This window comes from Brachionichthys hirsutus, unplaced genomic scaffold (assembly GCF_040956055.1).
Source record: "Brachionichthys hirsutus isolate HB-005 unplaced genomic scaffold, CSIRO-AGI_Bhir_v1 contig_764, whole genome shotgun sequence".
Classification (NCBI taxonomy): Eukaryota; Metazoa; Chordata; class Actinopteri; order Lophiiformes; family Brachionichthyidae; genus Brachionichthys; species Brachionichthys hirsutus.
This window is the reverse complement of record NW_027180516.1, coordinates 22,373-40,754: the sequence shown is the minus strand read 5'-3', so window position 1 is coordinate 40,754 and position 18,382 is coordinate 22,373. Positions and strand designations below refer to the sequence as shown.

At 42.6% G+C, this 18,382-nt stretch overlaps 3 protein-coding genes across 3 annotated transcripts; 1 reads left to right on the top strand and 2 right to left on the bottom strand.

The window, feature by feature from the left end:
* Positions 1-2,207: 2,207 nt before the first annotated feature.
* LOC137915773 (guanine nucleotide-binding protein G(I)/G(S)/G(T) subunit beta-3-like) lies at positions 2,208-4,314 on the top strand. Its single transcript, XM_068758891.1, has 8 exons — positions 2,208-2,264; positions 2,418-2,563; positions 2,718-2,781; positions 3,181-3,343; positions 3,442-3,508; positions 3,613-3,814; positions 3,884-4,100; positions 4,208-4,314. The coding sequence occupies exons 1-8, from the start codon at positions 2,208-2,210 to the stop codon at positions 4,312-4,314; spliced, it is 1,023 nt and encodes a 340-aa protein (XP_068614992.1).
* A 1,586-nt stretch (positions 4,315-5,900) lies between these two features.
* Positions 5,901-7,540, bottom strand: LOC137915785 (cell division cycle-associated protein 3-like). The gene is made up of 5 exons (XM_068758903.1): positions 7,409-7,540; positions 7,205-7,325; positions 6,272-7,117; positions 6,134-6,201; positions 5,901-5,993 (listed from the first exon to the last, which is right to left on the bottom strand). Exons 1-5 carry the CDS (start codon positions 7,538-7,540, stop codon positions 5,901-5,903), a joined length of 1,260 nt encoding a protein of 419 aa, XP_068615004.1.
* A 1,550-nt stretch (positions 7,541-9,090) lies between these two features.
* On the bottom strand, positions 9,091-16,778 carry LOC137915778 (peroxisomal targeting signal 1 receptor-like). Its single transcript, XM_068758897.1, has 16 exons — positions 16,665-16,778; positions 16,514-16,552; positions 16,296-16,413; positions 16,043-16,195; positions 15,855-15,939; positions 15,621-15,711; positions 15,241-15,363; positions 13,704-13,817; positions 13,233-13,316; positions 12,856-12,975; positions 12,560-12,703; positions 12,395-12,465; positions 11,151-11,372; positions 10,844-11,009; positions 10,592-10,749; positions 9,091-10,185 (listed from the first exon to the last, which is right to left on the bottom strand). The coding sequence occupies exons 1-16, from the start codon at positions 16,776-16,778 to the stop codon at positions 9,939-9,941; spliced, it is 2,049 nt and encodes a 682-aa protein (XP_068614998.1). The 3' UTR covers positions 9,091-9,938.
* Between the last annotated feature and the right edge of the window lie 1,604 nt (positions 16,779-18,382).

Sequence of the window (18,382 nt, the reverse complement as noted above, 5' to 3'; positions counted from 1 at the left end):
TGATGATGAATCCTAACTTTAAAAAAAATATTTCTTCAATGAAAAAGCTGCTAATGTTTTAACACCATATGCTTGTAATCTTATAGTTACGCGTATTTGCAGTTAAATATTCTGAAATGGTACACGGAGATGCTATTTAAAATTCTAACGCACTTGTATGTCATCAACTTTATGGCTTTATGGGAAGAAAATCTTCACGATGGTAAATATAATTTACCGGTAAATGATATGTATGATAATAGAATAATCCCTGTTGAAATGGTAATGATGGTGTCTTGTTATTTTATGATGGATAAAATAACAAGACACATTTGTTTTATTTTTTGGGGCGAATCAAGGGCTTCTAGCGGCTGACAGAAATGTTATTTTATAAAAAAGAAAAGTGTAATTACAATAAATACAGTCTGATTATTGATATACAACATTTCATCGCCTTATGCACCCAGAACAGACATCATAGCATCCATCTCTTTTTAGGAAATACTAGGAGACAATACTAATCTGTTCATTTCAGGTCAAATAAACAAGAACTATGAATTATTATTATTATTATTTTTTGGTCGCTACCTCTCATCTGTGGTGAAGATGCAACCTGCATGAGGCCACAGTTACCCAGTCTTTTTGAAAAAACCTGTCACTGATTTCCAGCCTCACAACTCTTTCAGCATCCCAGTCGAGATCCTCCACCTGCTCCCTCCATAACTCTCATCCCACTATTGCCCCCCCCCCCCCCATTCCATTTCTCCATCTCATACCCAGATGCAAAGAGCAGTCAGTAATCGGATGAGAGCAGATTTGATTCAAAAGGCTTCCCTTAAAAACTCAGTCAGATTTAAATCTCACTCTCCTGCCTCCCTCTCTTCTCCCTGGATGCACTAATGCACTTCGTCACCCACCTAGCTGTCATTTAATCACATGGAACAATGGCAGCTTCCCCGGAACAGAATGGCAAAAGGGTAATAGCACGACTCAAACGCTGAAGCATTCATTACAACACTTATTATCAAAGCAATTTACCATCTGGGACAAAGACCTAAAATCCAGTTTCCAACTTCCTCAGCAGCTAAAGGCGGGGCAGCCATGCCCTTGCTGTTTGGAAAACTACAATGCTATAATCGCCATAAATCATAAGCCGTTTCGATTTCATTTTAATGTGTTTTCAGGTCATCATCCATCATCAGCAAAAGTTAGAGCCCAATAATAAACCATCTGAACTCCTCCAAAGAGTCACTCCCTCGTTCTCTCCTTCCTCTCCTTTTCACGTCAAACAAATTAGAAGCAAATCAGCTGGGTCATGTGTTGTGACAGGGACAGTCATTCAAATAGAGAGCGAGAGAGCAAGAGAGCTATTGCCACAGGTAGGCAAACAAAAAGATCAGCCCGAGTATTCCCTCTCATCAGTTTTCAAGGTAAGATTAAGACATCTATTTTTTATTCAAAGAAAGAAAAGCTCTTTGTAACATCTGTTATCGCCGAGGTGAACTAATGTAAAATCAGCCTGAGATCAAGACTCTGCCTTTTTAACTGTCCCTTGATTACAGTTATCACACTGTGCTTCTTTGTCCATTAGGTGATTGGTGACTGCTAAACATTCCATATTTAATCACGGCATTACTAAATTCAATAGCCACCAGCAACAGGCGAAGGCTCTCTGGATTGCTGATGGCATTCATTGTTTGGGAATTTATCGTACAGTGACAAGCGGCCGGCTCCTCTAATGACATTATTACAGGACATACCGGTTTGTGTGTACATTCAGGGTGAGGGTGCGTGTGTGTGTGTGTCACATACGCTAACGAGCGGGTACTGCCTCTGAATGCCATGCTTAAACATTCATACTGTCTGTGTGTACATGCATAAACCAATGTAAGAGTAGGTGTGTTCCTGTGAGTTCCTGTGCGTGTGCTTCCGTGGGTTTACGAAAGTTTGCAAAGTAGACGAGGGCAGTTTTGACTTGCAAAAACACACTTTGGTCAGAGACCGGAGATGGGAAGAATTCAATTCCGTTCAGATCAGAGCAGGCAAAATCTATAAATGAGTGTCCGGCCGATGCTAGAAAGAATATCTGTTGTTGGATTGAATTCATAGAGGTGGAATTCTAATTTTTTTTTTTGGGGGGGGGGGGGTTGTCTCTCTGCCATTTTGCTACCTTTCAGGATTATCTGCTTTTCTTGCCATCTCTCACTGTCTCCACTGGTGACATCGCCATGGGTGAAATGGAGGAACTGCGAAAGGAAGCAGACAGTCTCAAGGATCAGATCACTGTCAGTAGGCCCAGCAGCACCTTTATTAGAGGGAGAGACATGTAGTTCTCCACTGTGACATGATGTGACTATGATGAATATTATTCGTAATTACATTTTAGCCCAGTAGTCGGAACCAGACTGTGTGTGTGTGTGTGTGTGTGTGTTCTCCAGGCAGCTCGTAAGGCCGTGCAGGACACCACACTGCAGGAAGCGGCAGCAGGGACCACCGTGGTGGCTCGGGTCCAAATGAAGACCAGGAAAACACTACGGGGTCACCTTGCTAAGATCTATGCAATGCACTGGGGTGCTGAGTCCAAGTAAAATGCACAGCAAATTGCACACATGATTTAAAGAACACCTGCGGCTTTATTTCACGTCCAGGCTGTGGGAGGGGTCTGTTCAAATTTGGAGCGTCACGAAATGCTTATATGTCGCTTTCTTTCCCTGTTTCATTGTTTGTCCTAACATCAGGCTGTGTGTCAGTGCCTCACAAGATGGAAAACTCATTGTGTGGGACACGATTACAACCAACAAGGTGAGACACAACGAAGCAGCGACGGTTTAGGATTCTAGTAATGCAAACTTTTTGGTTGACACTGAGGATTAAGCCTTGCAGTGTAGATCCAACCTTGAGCCAATAGAAGTGCACACGCAACCCACAAGCCCTAAAGCGCCTGAAAACAAATATTTCTCTAAAACATCAAATACTAAGAAGTAGACAAGCAAGACTCAATCGTTTAAAAGGAGGGGGGGGGGGGGGGGGGGGGGGGTTGTGTGTTTTATAATAATTACAATAATTTTAACAAAGACCCATCTACTAGCATTAAAGGCAAATTCAAACAAAAAATATTTTTATTGAAAACTCTATAAATTGGAGTTTATTTCCTTTCAGCGCTTACAGAAGAGTTTTCCCGTGTCTTTTCTATGTCTCCAGGTGAACGCCATCCCTCTCAAGTCATCGTGGGTGATGACTTGTTCGTATGCGCCTTCGGGGAACCTAGTGGCTTGTGGCGGTCTGGACAACATGTGCTCCATCTACAACCTCAAGGGCAAGGATGGAAATGTCAAGGTCATGCGTGAGCTGGCAGCGCACACAGGTAGGACGACACGGCTCGGAAACGTGATCTCTTAAAGTCGCTGATGCTTCTACATTTGATGTCCTGGTGGGACTTTTTTTTTTTTTTTACTCGATCAGGCTACCTGTCCTGCTGTCGTTTCCTCAGTGACAGTGAAATCATCACCAGCTCTGGAGACTGCACTTGGTGAGAATATATCATGTTTAACCCGTTTGAAAAGTATCTTGCAAACCGGTTCTCTGTAGATAAAACAGAAACAAACACCGCTTCTGGTCTGTCTCCTCCTCCAGTGTGCTATGGGACATTGAGACAGGGACCGAGAAGACCATCTTTGCGGGACACCAGGGAGACTGCATGTCGCTAGCTGTGTCCCCAGACTACAAGTTTTTCATTTCTGGGGCTTGTGACTTCACGGCCAAGCTGTGGGACATCAGGGAGGGCACATGCAGACAGACCTTCGGGGGCCATGAAAGTGACATCAATGCTATCGGGGTGAGGATCCATTCTGTTTGAGATGCTCAAAGGAGGGCCCAGTTTCTGATCGCTCTGTCGCTATTGCAGTTCTTTCCCAGTGGTACCGCGGTGATAACAGGGTCAGATGATGCCACCTGTAAGCTGTTTGACCTACGAGCTGACCAGGAGCTCATCACCTACCAGGACTCCAGCATCATGTGTGGGGTGACCTCCCTGGCCTCGTCCCTGTCTGGACGCCTGCTACTCGCTGGCTATGATGATTTTAATGTCAACATTTGGGACACGCTTCAAGCTGAGAGAGTGGGTGAGTACAGGTTCAGAGTCTCTCTTCTATTATGGGGATCGGTCAGAAATGACACTTTTTGCAGATCATATGATGGTTTTTTTTTTTTCTTCTGTGCTGTGGTCCAGGAGCGCTGGCCGGCCACGATAACAGAGTGAGCTGCATCGGAGTGTCCTCAGATGGCATGGCATGCTGCACAGGATCCTGGGACAGCTTCCTCAAAATATGGAACTGAAGCTATTCCTTGCTACCAAGCAGGAGGCAAAGAAGATTGGAGGAAAAAAAGAGCTTGAGGGAGGGAATGAGGGGCAATGGGAGCTGCATGGGGTGAGAAGAGGGTATTTCAATTGTGCCAAGTCCTATCTGACGTTGGTTTGTAATGTGAAGATTTCCTCCTCTCTTGTCACATTGCGCTCACCTTTCTTTTCACGTTACCGGGGGGGGGGATTTTGGGTGGCACATATTGTTGAGGTCTCAGAAAAGAACATTCCTTTTAAGTTTTATAGATCGCATTGAAATCCATAACACATTTATGGCAGTAACTTTGAGAGATCACCCAATGAGAGCAGATACCAGCATGGAAATGGTAGCACACTGGATGATAGAAGAAAATGTGTCAAGATGTAGGTTCACAGTAGCTACTATATGCTGTGTTTTATATCCAAGCATAAGTTGTCATATGAATCATGCGAGTGTTTTTGTTTGAGACTAATTTGTTCTTAGTTTTCATAGATTCCCTGCATGCTTACATTTACTTAAGTTTCATTTTCTAATATTAATTAAAATAGAGTTTTAGTTTGCAGATGTCTATATTAGTGTTTGGGCTGTTTTGTGAGTGATTGATGGCAGAATATGGGTCTCATCGTTTGGTCTAATCCCCCCCCCCCCCCCCCCCGAGTAGCTAGACCTGAAAAGTGCTTTGGTCAAAAAGTGGCAGATGGGATAATAAAATCGTTACCATGGCTCACTAAGCACTTACAAAAAAAAAAATGACCCATTTGTCTCAGGCGGACGTTGGTATGAGTGTTTTTAGATGGTTTAATGTGCACACGAGTCTGTACGACTGCTTACCTTTTCCTCATCAAGAGTACAAAATAAACTTGAAGAGTTGTGAACATGAAAACAAGAAATCCTGTAAGTTTTGAAACAAATTAATACTGCATCTTTTCCACAACTTGCAATACTGCAGTTTTTAAAACGACTAATAAAATGGGATTCTGCATTAAATGTTTTTGACTTTAATTTCTGGTGGGCAGACTTAAGAATTTTGCTTCCAAAGAGTTGATTACAACGGCAGTGGACATGGAGTCAGACATTAAATACATCAGAATTTTTAGGACATTTATATTTATCAGCCCAAGAAAATTTTCACAGATTATAGTCTCAACTCTAGTATTTAATACTTAATTCTAAAATGCTCAAGAATGAATGAAAATTGGTTAAAAAGGCATCAACCGGTGTGTCAAAATAATTTAAACGGCAAATCCAATTCAATGAAAATTTGCAGTGTTTACTAGATTAACACATTTAGTGTTCATTTCATTTGCCCTCTTTGTAGGGAACCTGAATCTAGGAATGTTGCAAGTTTGGCGTTTCAGAATCAGCCCAAAAAAAGCAATACAAAATACGGCAATTAGATTATGCATCAGAATTTTATTTATATACACGAGAGAACAGGACAGAAAAATACCTGAAGTTGAAGTAAAGCGATACAGTATAACAAAGACGTCAATTAAAAAAAACTGTACATATATAAGCTTGTTTTAAGAGACAATAAAAGAAGCAGAAATGTAGATACTGAATCTTGTTCAATGCAGTGGATCATCTATTCTCCTTATCAAAGGAGACTGACAGCGTCCTGAGGTCCATCTGTCCGAGCCTCTGCCTATCAGGAGTAGACACCTTCAGCTTCTTCTGGAAAAACAAGACACATTACTTTAGTCGACTTTGAATTAAAAAAAAAAAATCCCAAATCATTGTAAACGTCTCAAAATTAATATTCAGTAAACAAGAGCAGTCGGTATCCCTATCAAAGTGTCAGTGCTTGACGGTACCTGAGGACGCTGGATCCTGGGCGAGTTGGTTTCCCTCAGGATTTGCAATGGGGAGCGACCCTCATTGTCTTGAAAGAGAACAGAAACATTAACAACATGGATTTTGTTATGAGACAATGAGATGCCAAAGCTTTTTACGCGTACCTGTCTGGATTCGTCTGACAGGCGGTTCCACCTTCTCATTGGCCATATTCTTCACAGCCACAGCAAGAGCAGAGGAACTTCCTCTTCCACCGTATCCCTGCACGCCTCGAGCTCTTTGCCCAGTGGCACCGAAGCCTTTTCCCAACCACTGTGGCTTTAACACGACCGTGCTGGGGCTCCTCCCCGCTTCCAGAAAGGGGCGGTGGATGCTGGTGTCGGGTCGTGGTTCCGCCAAGCGGAGGACATTTAATTGATCTGACAGAGTGGGAGCAGAGGGCAATGTGGACGCCGCGTGTTCCGCTTCCTCTGACACTTGAGCTGGTGAACAATCTGCAACGGTGGGTTCGTCAGACTCAGTTTTAAGAGTGATCAATGGAAGGGCATACGAATGATCAACACCATCCCCAGGTAGGTCCTTTCCTGGACTCGGTACTGGAGACGACGCGCCATCGTAATGCACCTCAGCATAAACCTGGGACGACGTTGCTCCCTCACGACAAGTTATCAGACTCAGGCTTAGTCTCTTGTGAAGAGGGGACTCCTTTGCTTCTTCAGCCTCCTCCAGGCTCAAGTCTTCGGTCTCCAGCTCCACCTCAAATTGGGGCTGCTGAAGAAGCACAAAGGGGCTTGCGTCGGCAACAGACTGGAGAGGAGGCATTACAGGGGTGACCAGAAGATTCGCCTGCTCGGCCTCAGAGTCGAGGGAACACTGCTTTAGAGGAGGCTGGAGGGAATCGGTGGAGGCCAGTTCTTCACCCTTGAAGTCTTTTTGAGGGACTTTGCCTTCTGCCTCATTGTGGAACAGCAAGCCCAGACGGCGAGCGTAGGAGCCAACCGTCGCTGCAAGGATAAACGGAAGGAAACAATATTACGGGTCATTTCCACGAGTCACGCCAAAATGAAAGTTACTCATTACCAAATAGTCACCTCTTATGATGTCTCTGACAGGGGTGCGCGTAACGCCAAACGTGGGCGAGCGGGGGTCCGTGAACGCCCCAGGACATTCGGCTTTTGCATCCGCGACGGCTTTTGGCACAAGCCCATTAACCTAAGAACATAATTTTTGGATTGAGTACCGGTAGCGTGCGATTAAACCATTCCACGCAGCTCGCAGCACGTCTGGTAACCGACCTGAATGGGTGTTCGGTCGACTTCCGTCGAAGGAGAGCGTGGATCCATCAGGCGGCTCACTCGATTGTTCTTGATGGCTGGCTGTGGCATCGCTGGTGAAGACTCTGCCTCCTTGCTCTTAAAGGACCCCATGCTACTGATTTAAAGCGGTCTGGTTTAAAACAGAAGAGTTTTGGAAACGAAAACTCTTTAAAACTTGCAAAAATTACGTGCAGAATTCAGAGAGTTTAATGCAAATAAAATACTTGGGCACATTTCCACACTACTAAAAATATATAAACATAATTTAACTTGTTGCCTGTACGACAGTTTGGTGTTACTTGTTAGAACAAATTAACTTACCGCTCATTAAAAAGATAATACATGAAAGCCAATGTTTTAACACTTATTTACTGTCAGAGCAATGCTCATAAACAAGGAAGGATAACATTCCTACTAGCATTGTTACCTTTAGCACAACCTTCACGAACTGATTAGAACATTTACGCGCGTCTCTTGATTTCGCCCTAAAAAACATTATTAACTATAAACATTGATGTCAAGCATGAAAGCGTAATGTCTTTGACCGTGCCAGATTAACAACAAACATTACCTGAAGCGCACAGTTGAGGACGACGAAATACTCCTTTCACGTATCCCCAGTTAACAACACGAGAAACGTTTAATTTAAAACATTTAAATAGCACGGATGCATGCTGTTATTTTTGAACTGACCAATCAGCGTGAACGTTGTTCCCATTAGCTCAGTGCTGATTGGCCAAAAGCACCATGTTGTCAAAACTGGGCGTGGACAACTGATTTTAGGTTAAAGTTCCTCCACTGGTACCTACGGTGGCCGGGATGTACAAAATACATGTACAAATGCCGATACAAAATTACAATTTCAGAAATAAAGCAAGCGTTGTTTATCATGTCGAAGGAGATAAATGAAATTTGAATCTTCCAGGCCAAGTGATCCGAAGATTCACACAAAAAACACAAACATATAAATTCTACAGTATTCATGGAAAAGTATCCTTATGCTTAACAAATCTTAAAACATGGAGGCAGGCGTTCAAACAGAATTATTGAGGATTTTTACTGCTCAATATTCATCATCAGTATTCAAAGATCAGAAAGATAAACACGTGGAAGAGGAAATATTGCGCTTTAGAACAGTAATGTCCAGAGGTGAAGAAACAAGTATCACCAATTTGCAGCTGAAATAATGCAGATTCTGATTTATTTAAGATGATTTCATGTCTGTGAAAGGTGCAAATTTACACCTAGATGAGAAATATTCAGATATTGCCATGATAGAAAATCATACTTTAGTAGTTAAATCATAATGGCAATAAACACAATTTGTTAAACTATACAGATCCAAAGATCTAAATTCAGCAGCATCATCATGTTGACATCACACTTGTTATATTCAGGGTAATGATGGTTAGTTATAATGTAGCCTGAGATGTTCTCTCTCCGACTGCTACATATTTCTTATTGTATGTGCTGAATAAATACATGTATTTATTTTTGTAAGCAGTGTGTGCAAAGTAAGACCAATGCACTTGGCAATATACAATAAAATGAGATTCTACATCTACAATGACACTATCTTTATAAAGACTTGTTAACTAGGTTAACTCCATACTTACTTTTACGTATTCAGCAACACAAGCATGTTTGGAATCAAAGCTTTATTGCTGAATATGAAATTAAACATCGAGGTCAGCATTTAACTGGCCTGAAAACAGTTATAGTGCAACAATTATGTTACAGTACACAAAATGGCAAATAGCATTAATTTACAATGAAGCAAATCGTTTTACAAGAGCGATATGAATATGAGCATGAGGGGGAGGAGCCCAAAGAAATCATTCTCAATGATAATACAGTATGACCTTTTCATTCAATTCATGATTAATACTCAACCCAAACTACTCTCTCTCTCTCTCTCACACACACACACACACACACACACACACACACCTTACCATAACAGTAACAGTTCGGCTGGATTTTATTTCATAATCATGGCTGATATCTGATTGCTACAAAATTAAATACTTGCAAAAAAGAAGTGGCTCCTAGTTGGAGTTTGGACTCTATACTGCTATGCTACAGCAATACTGCACCTTTAATTTACATAACTGTAGTGAGTACAACGTTAAACATGATGAACTTAACTGTTTATTGTTGAATACAGAATCGACTCATCAATACGTAATCATTTATTTTCTTCAAATTTCCAAGGTCTGCATATCAATTGAAAAGGAGGAAAACTGACTGTCAATCATTTGAGATGCAGTAACGTGACCGAGTTACTGCTGGCTGCATCCTCAGCGGGGCTTCGTTTAACAAAAGTCATTGAAGTTCGCCCGATCACAAGATAATGTCTCCAAGATGGTGAACAAATGACAGCGTCTTCCCTCCATTTCCGTGGAGGAGGGGCCGCTCTGATTCCTCTGCGCTTCATTCAGTCGCCCAGGCATTTATCTCCCCGTGAAGCACACTCGCACTCGATGGGTCCCCACCCCCTGGATAATCCTCATTCAGACCCACCTTCCACCTCTCTTTGGCAGAAGTGAGCCAGCAATGTGTCTAAGTCCCGGTGGTCAGCAGCATTGTACAGAGAGCTCTCTCCCATCATGCTAAGAGCCATGCGCAGGGTGGACCAGATGTTGTCCGACATCAAGGTGGCTGCAGCACCTCCAGGACCCCTTGCGGCTCTCGCCCCGTCCCCGGCGGCCTGGCGCTGTAAAGATAAAGCCTCGAGAAAGTGCTCCACTGCCTCCCTGAGGATAAAATAAGAGATCGGGAGATTGAAATGAGATGAAAAAGCAGCAAATTCCATTTTCTTTTGCAAATGACTTTGATCCCTGAAAGATAAATAACAGTTGGAGTAACATTTGGTGATCCTGAAACAAACATTTGGAGAGACCTTCCTGTTCTCTTGAATGACACAACTTTTGAGAAATTTTGTATATAATATGTAATAATCAAATCCAATTACAAAAAACAAAAAAAATTCTGATAAAGCAGATGTTTCTTAAATCTATCTCAGAGTAAATGGTAAATTCTTTGTTATTCAGATTCATTAAACATAGTGAAGTGAAGTCACACTTTAAAACGGATAATTGAATAATACATAAGTTTAAGAAAGAAACATCTCGACATTTTTGGTGAACGTGACTTCCTCACCTGTGAGCTCCCAGGTTGACACAGCTGATTCCCAAGTTGTAGCGACTGCGGACGAAACCCGGCTGCAGCTCCAGAGCCCTCCTGTAGGCGGCCACTGCTTCCTCCGAGCGGCTTCCATTAGCAAGTGTGGCACCCAACTTATTCCACAGCAGGTAGTCCTAATGGGCACCAAAGAAATCAAGTGAAAGCTCAGACACAAACATTATATACAGGAAGACAAGAGACTTTTGAGTACTCAGGTTCTACACCAACCTGTGGGGTGACAGACAGAGCAGCGCTGAAGCAGTCCACTGCCTTGTCGTACTCCCCGCTGAGGTTGAAGAGAACTCCCAGACCACACTGTAGCTGAGGGTCCACCTGCACGGGGTCGGCGTTGGCTGCATGCAGGAACAGGGACTGGACGTCTGTGAACAAAGACCTGAAGAGGATAAGCAAAGACAGGGTCAAACAGAATAAAGCACAATATCACATTTGTTTTAGACTAACTTCTAACTAACGCTGAATCTGCTTGCTGCATTTAAAAGCTGAAATCATTCTCCATGGCGTTTGGGACACTCACTCTGGCAGCAGCGAGCCGAACCGCTCTCTTTCCTTGCCCCGTTCTGTGGCAGCATCCTTCAGGCGCTCTCGCTCATTCTGCTCCCACACGGAACGGTATTTTGGATTGTGCTTCAGCCAGTCGCGAAGAGTCTCACAGGCTTGTCGATGTAGCGACTCATTGGTGAAACTGACGGCTAACGCCATCAGAGCAGTCAGGTTGCCATTCTTCAGTTCTACGCATCTAATGACGAAAGAGGTGGCAATGGGAAGAGGAAAGAAGAACATCATATCGTTATTGTTAAGATAAACGGATATTATTTATTGCCAAACCCTTAATATAAATCAGGTGACAGGAGTGTCCTAAAGGGTGCAGAGGCAGCACTCCTGCAGGGAACATGGTCTTAGTATTTCTATCTGCTCAAGATGCGGCTTCCTCAGTGGATGATATCGGGTCTAGACAATGTGCCTTTCAGACCTGGGATCTGGTTTATAAAATGTCACTGGATACAACGTTTTGTTGCACATCAAAGACTTCTATAGTTAAAACACTTTACCCTGAAGAAATCTATTTCCATGACTCACTGAGTTCGCTTTTTATGAGACTATTAAAAATATTTTAATGGATGTTTACTCAAAACAGGCAGCAGAAAAGCACCTGCAGGCATGGAGTTCGTAAAAGAGCTACTAAACTATGAATGACAATTTCAATATATTAGTACTGTCTAAACATATATTAGTATACGATCAGACTTTGCGTCGTCTTCAGCCGCTTATCCAAATCCAGGTCGCGAGTTTACACCAGAGCCTATCCCAGCTGACACCGCGTGGGCGGTACAACCTGGATAAGACCCCAGTTTATCACAGGGACACACACAGACAAACATTCACTCTCACAGTCATGCCTATGGACAATTTAGAATGCTCAATACACCTAATTGAATTAGTGGTGGGAGGAACCCGGAGAACCCGGAAAGAACCCACATACACACAGGGAGAACATACACACTCTGCACAGCAATGCTGCAGGTGGAATCGAACCAAGGACCTTCTTGCTGTGGGGCAAGCGCCACCGTACTGCCCCTATATAAGTTATATAAGTACTAAAACATTTAAAAACTGCACATTTAAAGAAAACAAATGACTAATATATAGATAGCGTAACTGCTTTATAAACGCAGATACAGTATACGAATGATATTTTGCCTTTGCTTTGCCTCTGAAGTGATGAGTTTATACCATTATTTTGCAATTCTAATGTCCCACCTCCGGAGGGCGCTGATGGCAGCAAATTCTTGCTCATTTTCTGCCTGACAGGATCCGAGATACTGCCATGCCTGGAATTTAAATCAGTAGAAATGCACGTACAGTTAAATGTGTTTTTACATTTACTATTAAAACAGACAATCACTGAAGTCAGAAGAGTCTCACCAGCTGGTTGTCTGGTTCTTTCTGTACAGCACTTTCAAAGAACCGCACCGCACCTGGGATATCCCCTGCCTCCATCCGCTTCACCCCCTCCGACAGCGGGTCTGGGTGCGATAAGTAGGGGTTTTCGTCTTCAAACTGATACCCCTGAGACGCAAGAACAATGTGCGTGCTGCTCAGAATACCATACGTGCACATCACAGCATTATCAGGAATCAACACAGTGTCTGTTGAGCTGTAAGTAAACAAAGAAAAGTCCTGGAGCAGTGAGCCAGGCTGCTCAGCAGCCTGAAAGCTACCTTGTCATAGGAGGTATTGAGCAGCTTATCAAAGTCAGACAGCCAGGGATGGCTCTCTGCATCCCTTTTAGCCATCTCCTCCCACTCCTGCTGCAGCTTCTCCCAGAAATCCACATCACTCTGACATGACAGAAATGCATCATGAATTCATGGTCTCCTCACATCATATAACATACTGTTCCAGACCTTTCGCAAGCATTACTTTTCTAGGAGACTGACAAGAGCATACCGATCCAGTTTTTTGTCACATTACTAAATTGAGACTGGTTTGTTCCTGTTTTTTAAACAGGATCAAGTTAATTTCCGAAGGGTTGTGTGCGTCACCAGCTACGATTCTAGTCTATTTGAAATTAATTTATCATTTGTTTGCGTCACACCTCCACAGCAGCTTTAGCTTCTTGGAAATCTGTCCCTGTTGTGGTAAACTCATCCACCCAGGCTTCAGCTGAGTCCAGGGACACCTACACAGGGATGAAGAGCAGAAAGACTGGTTGACTTGAGTAAGCAGGTTCTGGCTACTATCAATGTCCTTAGAGGTGAGGATGGAGGCGTTAAAACGGGAAAAACAGAAGGAAGTGAACAAGGAGGACAAGGGTGAAACCAGAAACTACAGAAAAAGCTCCTTCTCTCTCACTCCTCTAACTTTTTTTCCCAGGAAATGCACCGAGCAGCAATAAAATAAATATACAGATATTATATAACAATAAAAAAAAAGGGTGTCTTATGATTTAGGCATAGGAAAAAGCTCAATGTACGATACTAGTTTAGTACAGTAAAAGCTGCTACTCAGTTTAAAAATAATATAATTACTACACTACCTATCGTTGCCATGACTACAGAGGCCCTACCTGCCTGATGACCTTGGCCCATTGCTCTGCTTGCTTAGCTTTAACTGTCTCAATCTTCTTATTCTTCTCTGGGGGTTCCAAGGGAAGACTCCCTCCCCCCGTCTCCACCAGGAACTATGGCATTAGGCGAGGACGAGGTGGGAATAGGGCGTTTTGAAGGAGGGGAGCACAGTTGAGGTTTTTGAGGGGGTTGAAGGAGCAGCACCAGTTTAAATGAGGAGGAGGTTGAGATGAAGGGTGGTTGCGGCAAGCCCAGAGTTAAAATGCATGTGAAAGAAAATGGCAACGTTAGATGGCAATAAAACATAAAGGAGTCAAGTTTGACAGATGTGAATGATACGCCGGAGGGGGGGGGGCAACACTCGCCAACTGCCAAGATCATAAAAGAAAATAGATGAAGGGTTGGTTGTGAAACAGTTTTGTATCAGTAATGGTCCAGTCACTGGCATCATCTAGTTGTAGATTCAAAAATTGAGCAACTACATACAAAGTTTATTTGGAACAACAAGGTCAAGTTTGCGACAGTAATTGATTTACCACGAGAGAGGAGGCGTGTAAGGACTTGGCATTCCATTTTATTCTGCCAAAAGACTTGCTGATTATTAAAGCCTGTCATGATGTCCAATATGTTCTGGGTGAATCTGCTTTGCTCTCATGCTCTTCAGCCAATATAGGAGTTGATGGATGATAACAGTGCAGTGTTTACAGTGTAGGCAGAAAATCACTTCCAAAAATATTTGGAATATGGACAAGGAAAAAGGATGAGTCATAATCAAATGCTAAACTCCAATCAATCAATAACCATCCCAAACTGCTTCCATATAATTAGACTGAAGGTTTATATTACCCCACTTATCCTTCCTGAGGTAGCTCATATTATTCTGGATTTATGTTTGACGAGCAGTGTAGTAACAGTTAGTAAAATATTTATTTATGTACTTATTCAACTAAAAAACCAGCATGTTGTGCGTTTCGTTTCCTTTAACACTTAAAATCAAGTTATTCTGGCTCCTTTCTCCAAATTGACCGACCACAGCTTTCAAGGGCCGTCTTGCGTCTTTAGTTTGTTAAACTGATGAGGCACGTAATGTTGTTTTAATTTTTACGTCATACATTGAGGCTGAATTGATATGCAGATTTAGATTTTTAATCACTAACTTTTGTTTTTGTTTTTTTGCTTGGCAGAAACGGGCTTTTATAGTTTATGACTTGATGGGAACATTTCTGTGTGAAGCGAATGGTGTGATTGATTACAGCCTCAGCAAAGACAGGAACTGAAGGAAAACTGAATCAAGATGGGAATAAGTAGAGCTAGACTGTGACCCTTATGAACTTAATGCACAGGAAAAGAGGCAGACTTGTTTCATTGCTGCACAAATTCCATCTGCACCACTGGGCAGATTGAACTTCCAAGTTACGGGAATGAAGAAGCTGCTTTTGGTTACATGTTTGGAAAAGCTTTGGATAATGAGTCACATGTGCTCCACCACTATTCCCAGTTGCAACCATTCCCTCCTCAATGGGCAATAACTCGTACCTGGTTGAGGTTGGAGGCCCAGCTCTGAGCCTCCTCGGCCTGAGCTTTATCTGTGAGCTGTTTGTCTGTTCTGCTCTCCACTGTCACACTGCCCTCGCCAATTTGCCTAATGAATCGCAGGAACTACACAACAGTCAAAAAAAAACAACAACAGCAAAAAAAAGTATTTAGCATTACTAAATCATCAGATTTACACTAGTTTATGTCAAAGCCTACACGTTGCTGTCCAAACGTAAACAATAAAATTCAACATAGCCACTAAACTCTGCCTCCGGGGAACCACTCCACAAAAAGACATAGATCAAAGAAATGGTGTCAGATATGTAAAAATAATGAAGTATGGTATAAATAAGATCCGATCCTATCCAGTCACTGCTCACCTCTGTGTTCTTCAACTTTGGGTCATCAACCTTCGAGACAAGTTCATTGGCGGCTTGCCTCAGCTCTTCTCCTGATTGATACTCCTTTGTCCTGTCAAAGTAACAAAACACTGTTATAAATCACTTTATTTAAATACCCTTCATTGCATTTTGACTGTGATGAACATCAGAAAGATACATTTTATTATTGGATATTTTTTACATTATTCATGTCCCCCAAAGCCCTCTCCTAACCAGTCATTCTCTTTGTCTCCAAGGTCTCCCAGCCACAACTTCTCCTCTGACTGCTCCAGATACTCCTCTGCCCAGCGTCCGGGATCTGATAGAGGGGGGGGGGAATAAAAGCATTAAGCATATACAAGGATTCACTAAGGACGCATGTTGCAAGCATAAGAAAGCACAGTTATAACAAATAAAGATACCTGCAGCCTCATCAATAAATTCTCTCGTCCAATCAGCATCTGCTGCATCACCGAGATTGATGATCCCCGGAGCAGAGGCGGAGTCGGGACCAGAACCTGAGATGAACTCAGCTGCCCAGTCACCAGACAGGGCCAATGCTGCCACATCTGGAGCTAGGACAAGGAAATGGATGGTGCATAAGAAGCTGAAAAAAGTTTGTGTTGTCTCATGTCAAAAAAATAAAATAAAAATGAAGCTAACGTGTATTTGTACCCCTCTGTGGAGCTTGTCTGTAGCTTTGCTGGTCAATTTGCTGCATCTCCTCCAACAGCTGACCCATGTCAAATGTGTGTGGGGGTCGTGGGGGGGTCTGAAGGAACTCATTCACCAGCTGGAGCAAAATGAAATCATGTTACCATACCTAATACAGAAGGTTTTTTTTTTTTTTTTAAGACTTTTAGAACATGTAAAGAGTAACCATGGTTACAAACCTCTTCCTCAGTTGTGATCTCTATAGCACTGGGGGGAATCTGAGAAAGCATGAAGGAATAAAATGTGACGATCTAATAATGCTACGTCTGCTGTCGACGAGCAAATTTAGTTTATCGAAAAGTTGTCCGCTTCCATATACAAATTACTCACCGTCGGTGTTGAGCGGTGCTGCCATGCCCCGCCTTCCTTTGTCATGTGACTAGTCAACTTCATGAGAGGGTTGGCTCCCCCACACTCTGCCTCCACCAACTCCCGCATCGCCATGGCAATAGAGAGACGAGGCAAACCCTTTCAGACCACCTGAGAACACGAGGAGAAAGAATGGATGCGTTGCGAGGTTTGTCTCCCGGCTGTAGATGGCAACTGTTCAGACTCCTACGACCATCTCAGGATACAAAACTTCTATAATCACTGGAAGATGAGGACTGAGTGCTGCACACACATCACGCTTCCAAGGAAGGAGTAGAAAATCCTAGAAAAAACATTAGTGCTCGGGACAATGTTGGTGCGTGGATGGCAACCATCCCCACATCCTGCAAATGTTTTATTCCGAAAAAATATTTAGCTATAATTATAATAATTTGGAAACTAAATTCCTGTACAGGGCACGGTTACAATAAATAGAAATTAAAGATGTATGCGTAAAACACTGTTTCGTGCTGATAAAACATAATAAAAAATACATCGGCATGCAGTATTAAGTCACACCTTCAATATTAAGTTCTATTTCATCCCTTTTTCATATCTGAAGTTCACTTACCTGATCCTCCAAAAGTACAAATTCTAATAATTATTTACTCTTTACTTCTGCAGCTCAACTGACTGACCTACATCGAGACCCAGCGACGAACAGCTGACGGACTGTTGTACATGCTGGCCCACTCTATTTGTTCCACCTCCCCGGAGGGATGTGCAATGCTTCAATTTCCATAATGAATTGCCAGGAATAGAAATTTAATTCTCTGTCTATTATCGGGTTCTCCGGCTTCCTCCCTCCACCAAAAATCATGCAAATTAGGTGCATTTGGTTACACTAAATTGCCCACAGGTGTGAGTCTGTGTCTGCGATGAACTGGCGTACCCTGCCTCTCACCCTGCGACCCGGTGACGGACAAAGCGGTTTGGAAAATGAATGAATGGATGAATGTCTATTATTGCGTTGTACGTTGAACATCACCACAGAAAATATTCCGGAGTGGAGCTCATGCTACAAGTGGGTTTCCAATCACTCATCATATCTTGACCAAAAGCACGTAGTCAGCTCCAGGGGAATGCTGCTGTGTGGAGTGATGAAACCAAAATGTAACCCGTTCACCCATGGATGACTGGTACGTCTTTAGGAAGAAGAATGAAGTGTATGCTTAAGAGAATCCAGTATCTACAGTGTAGGCATGTTGGTAGCTTAGTGATGCTCTGGGGCTACTGTCCTTGCTCTGACCCTGGAATCCTTTGGCGTATCAAGTATAAGGAAATCACAAAAAGAAAATACGTCATAGAAAGCTGAACATTCAGTGTCTTGAGACAATAAGAAGTTGGTAAAATTAGCATTCTGTGCTGTATTTTGGAAAAATCTTGTGTTATTTACAGTCTGTATTTGAGTTGGTTATTGCAATGGCAGTTAAACAGCATTTTCCAATAAACCCAATAGACAATGGGGGGTTGATATCAATTCATTCAGCTGTTTGTATGATGATTAGGGTCAATGTAAGAGGATTACACGAGATATTAATACACACGCCATCACAGACAGGCAACTATGTCATGTTTAATCGCTCATCTATATACTAAAAAAAATGCGAGATAGCTGGTTTCGGGAATTATTCCAAAAACAAAGGCGAAATGGAAACTTTGGCACATTGCGCACCTAA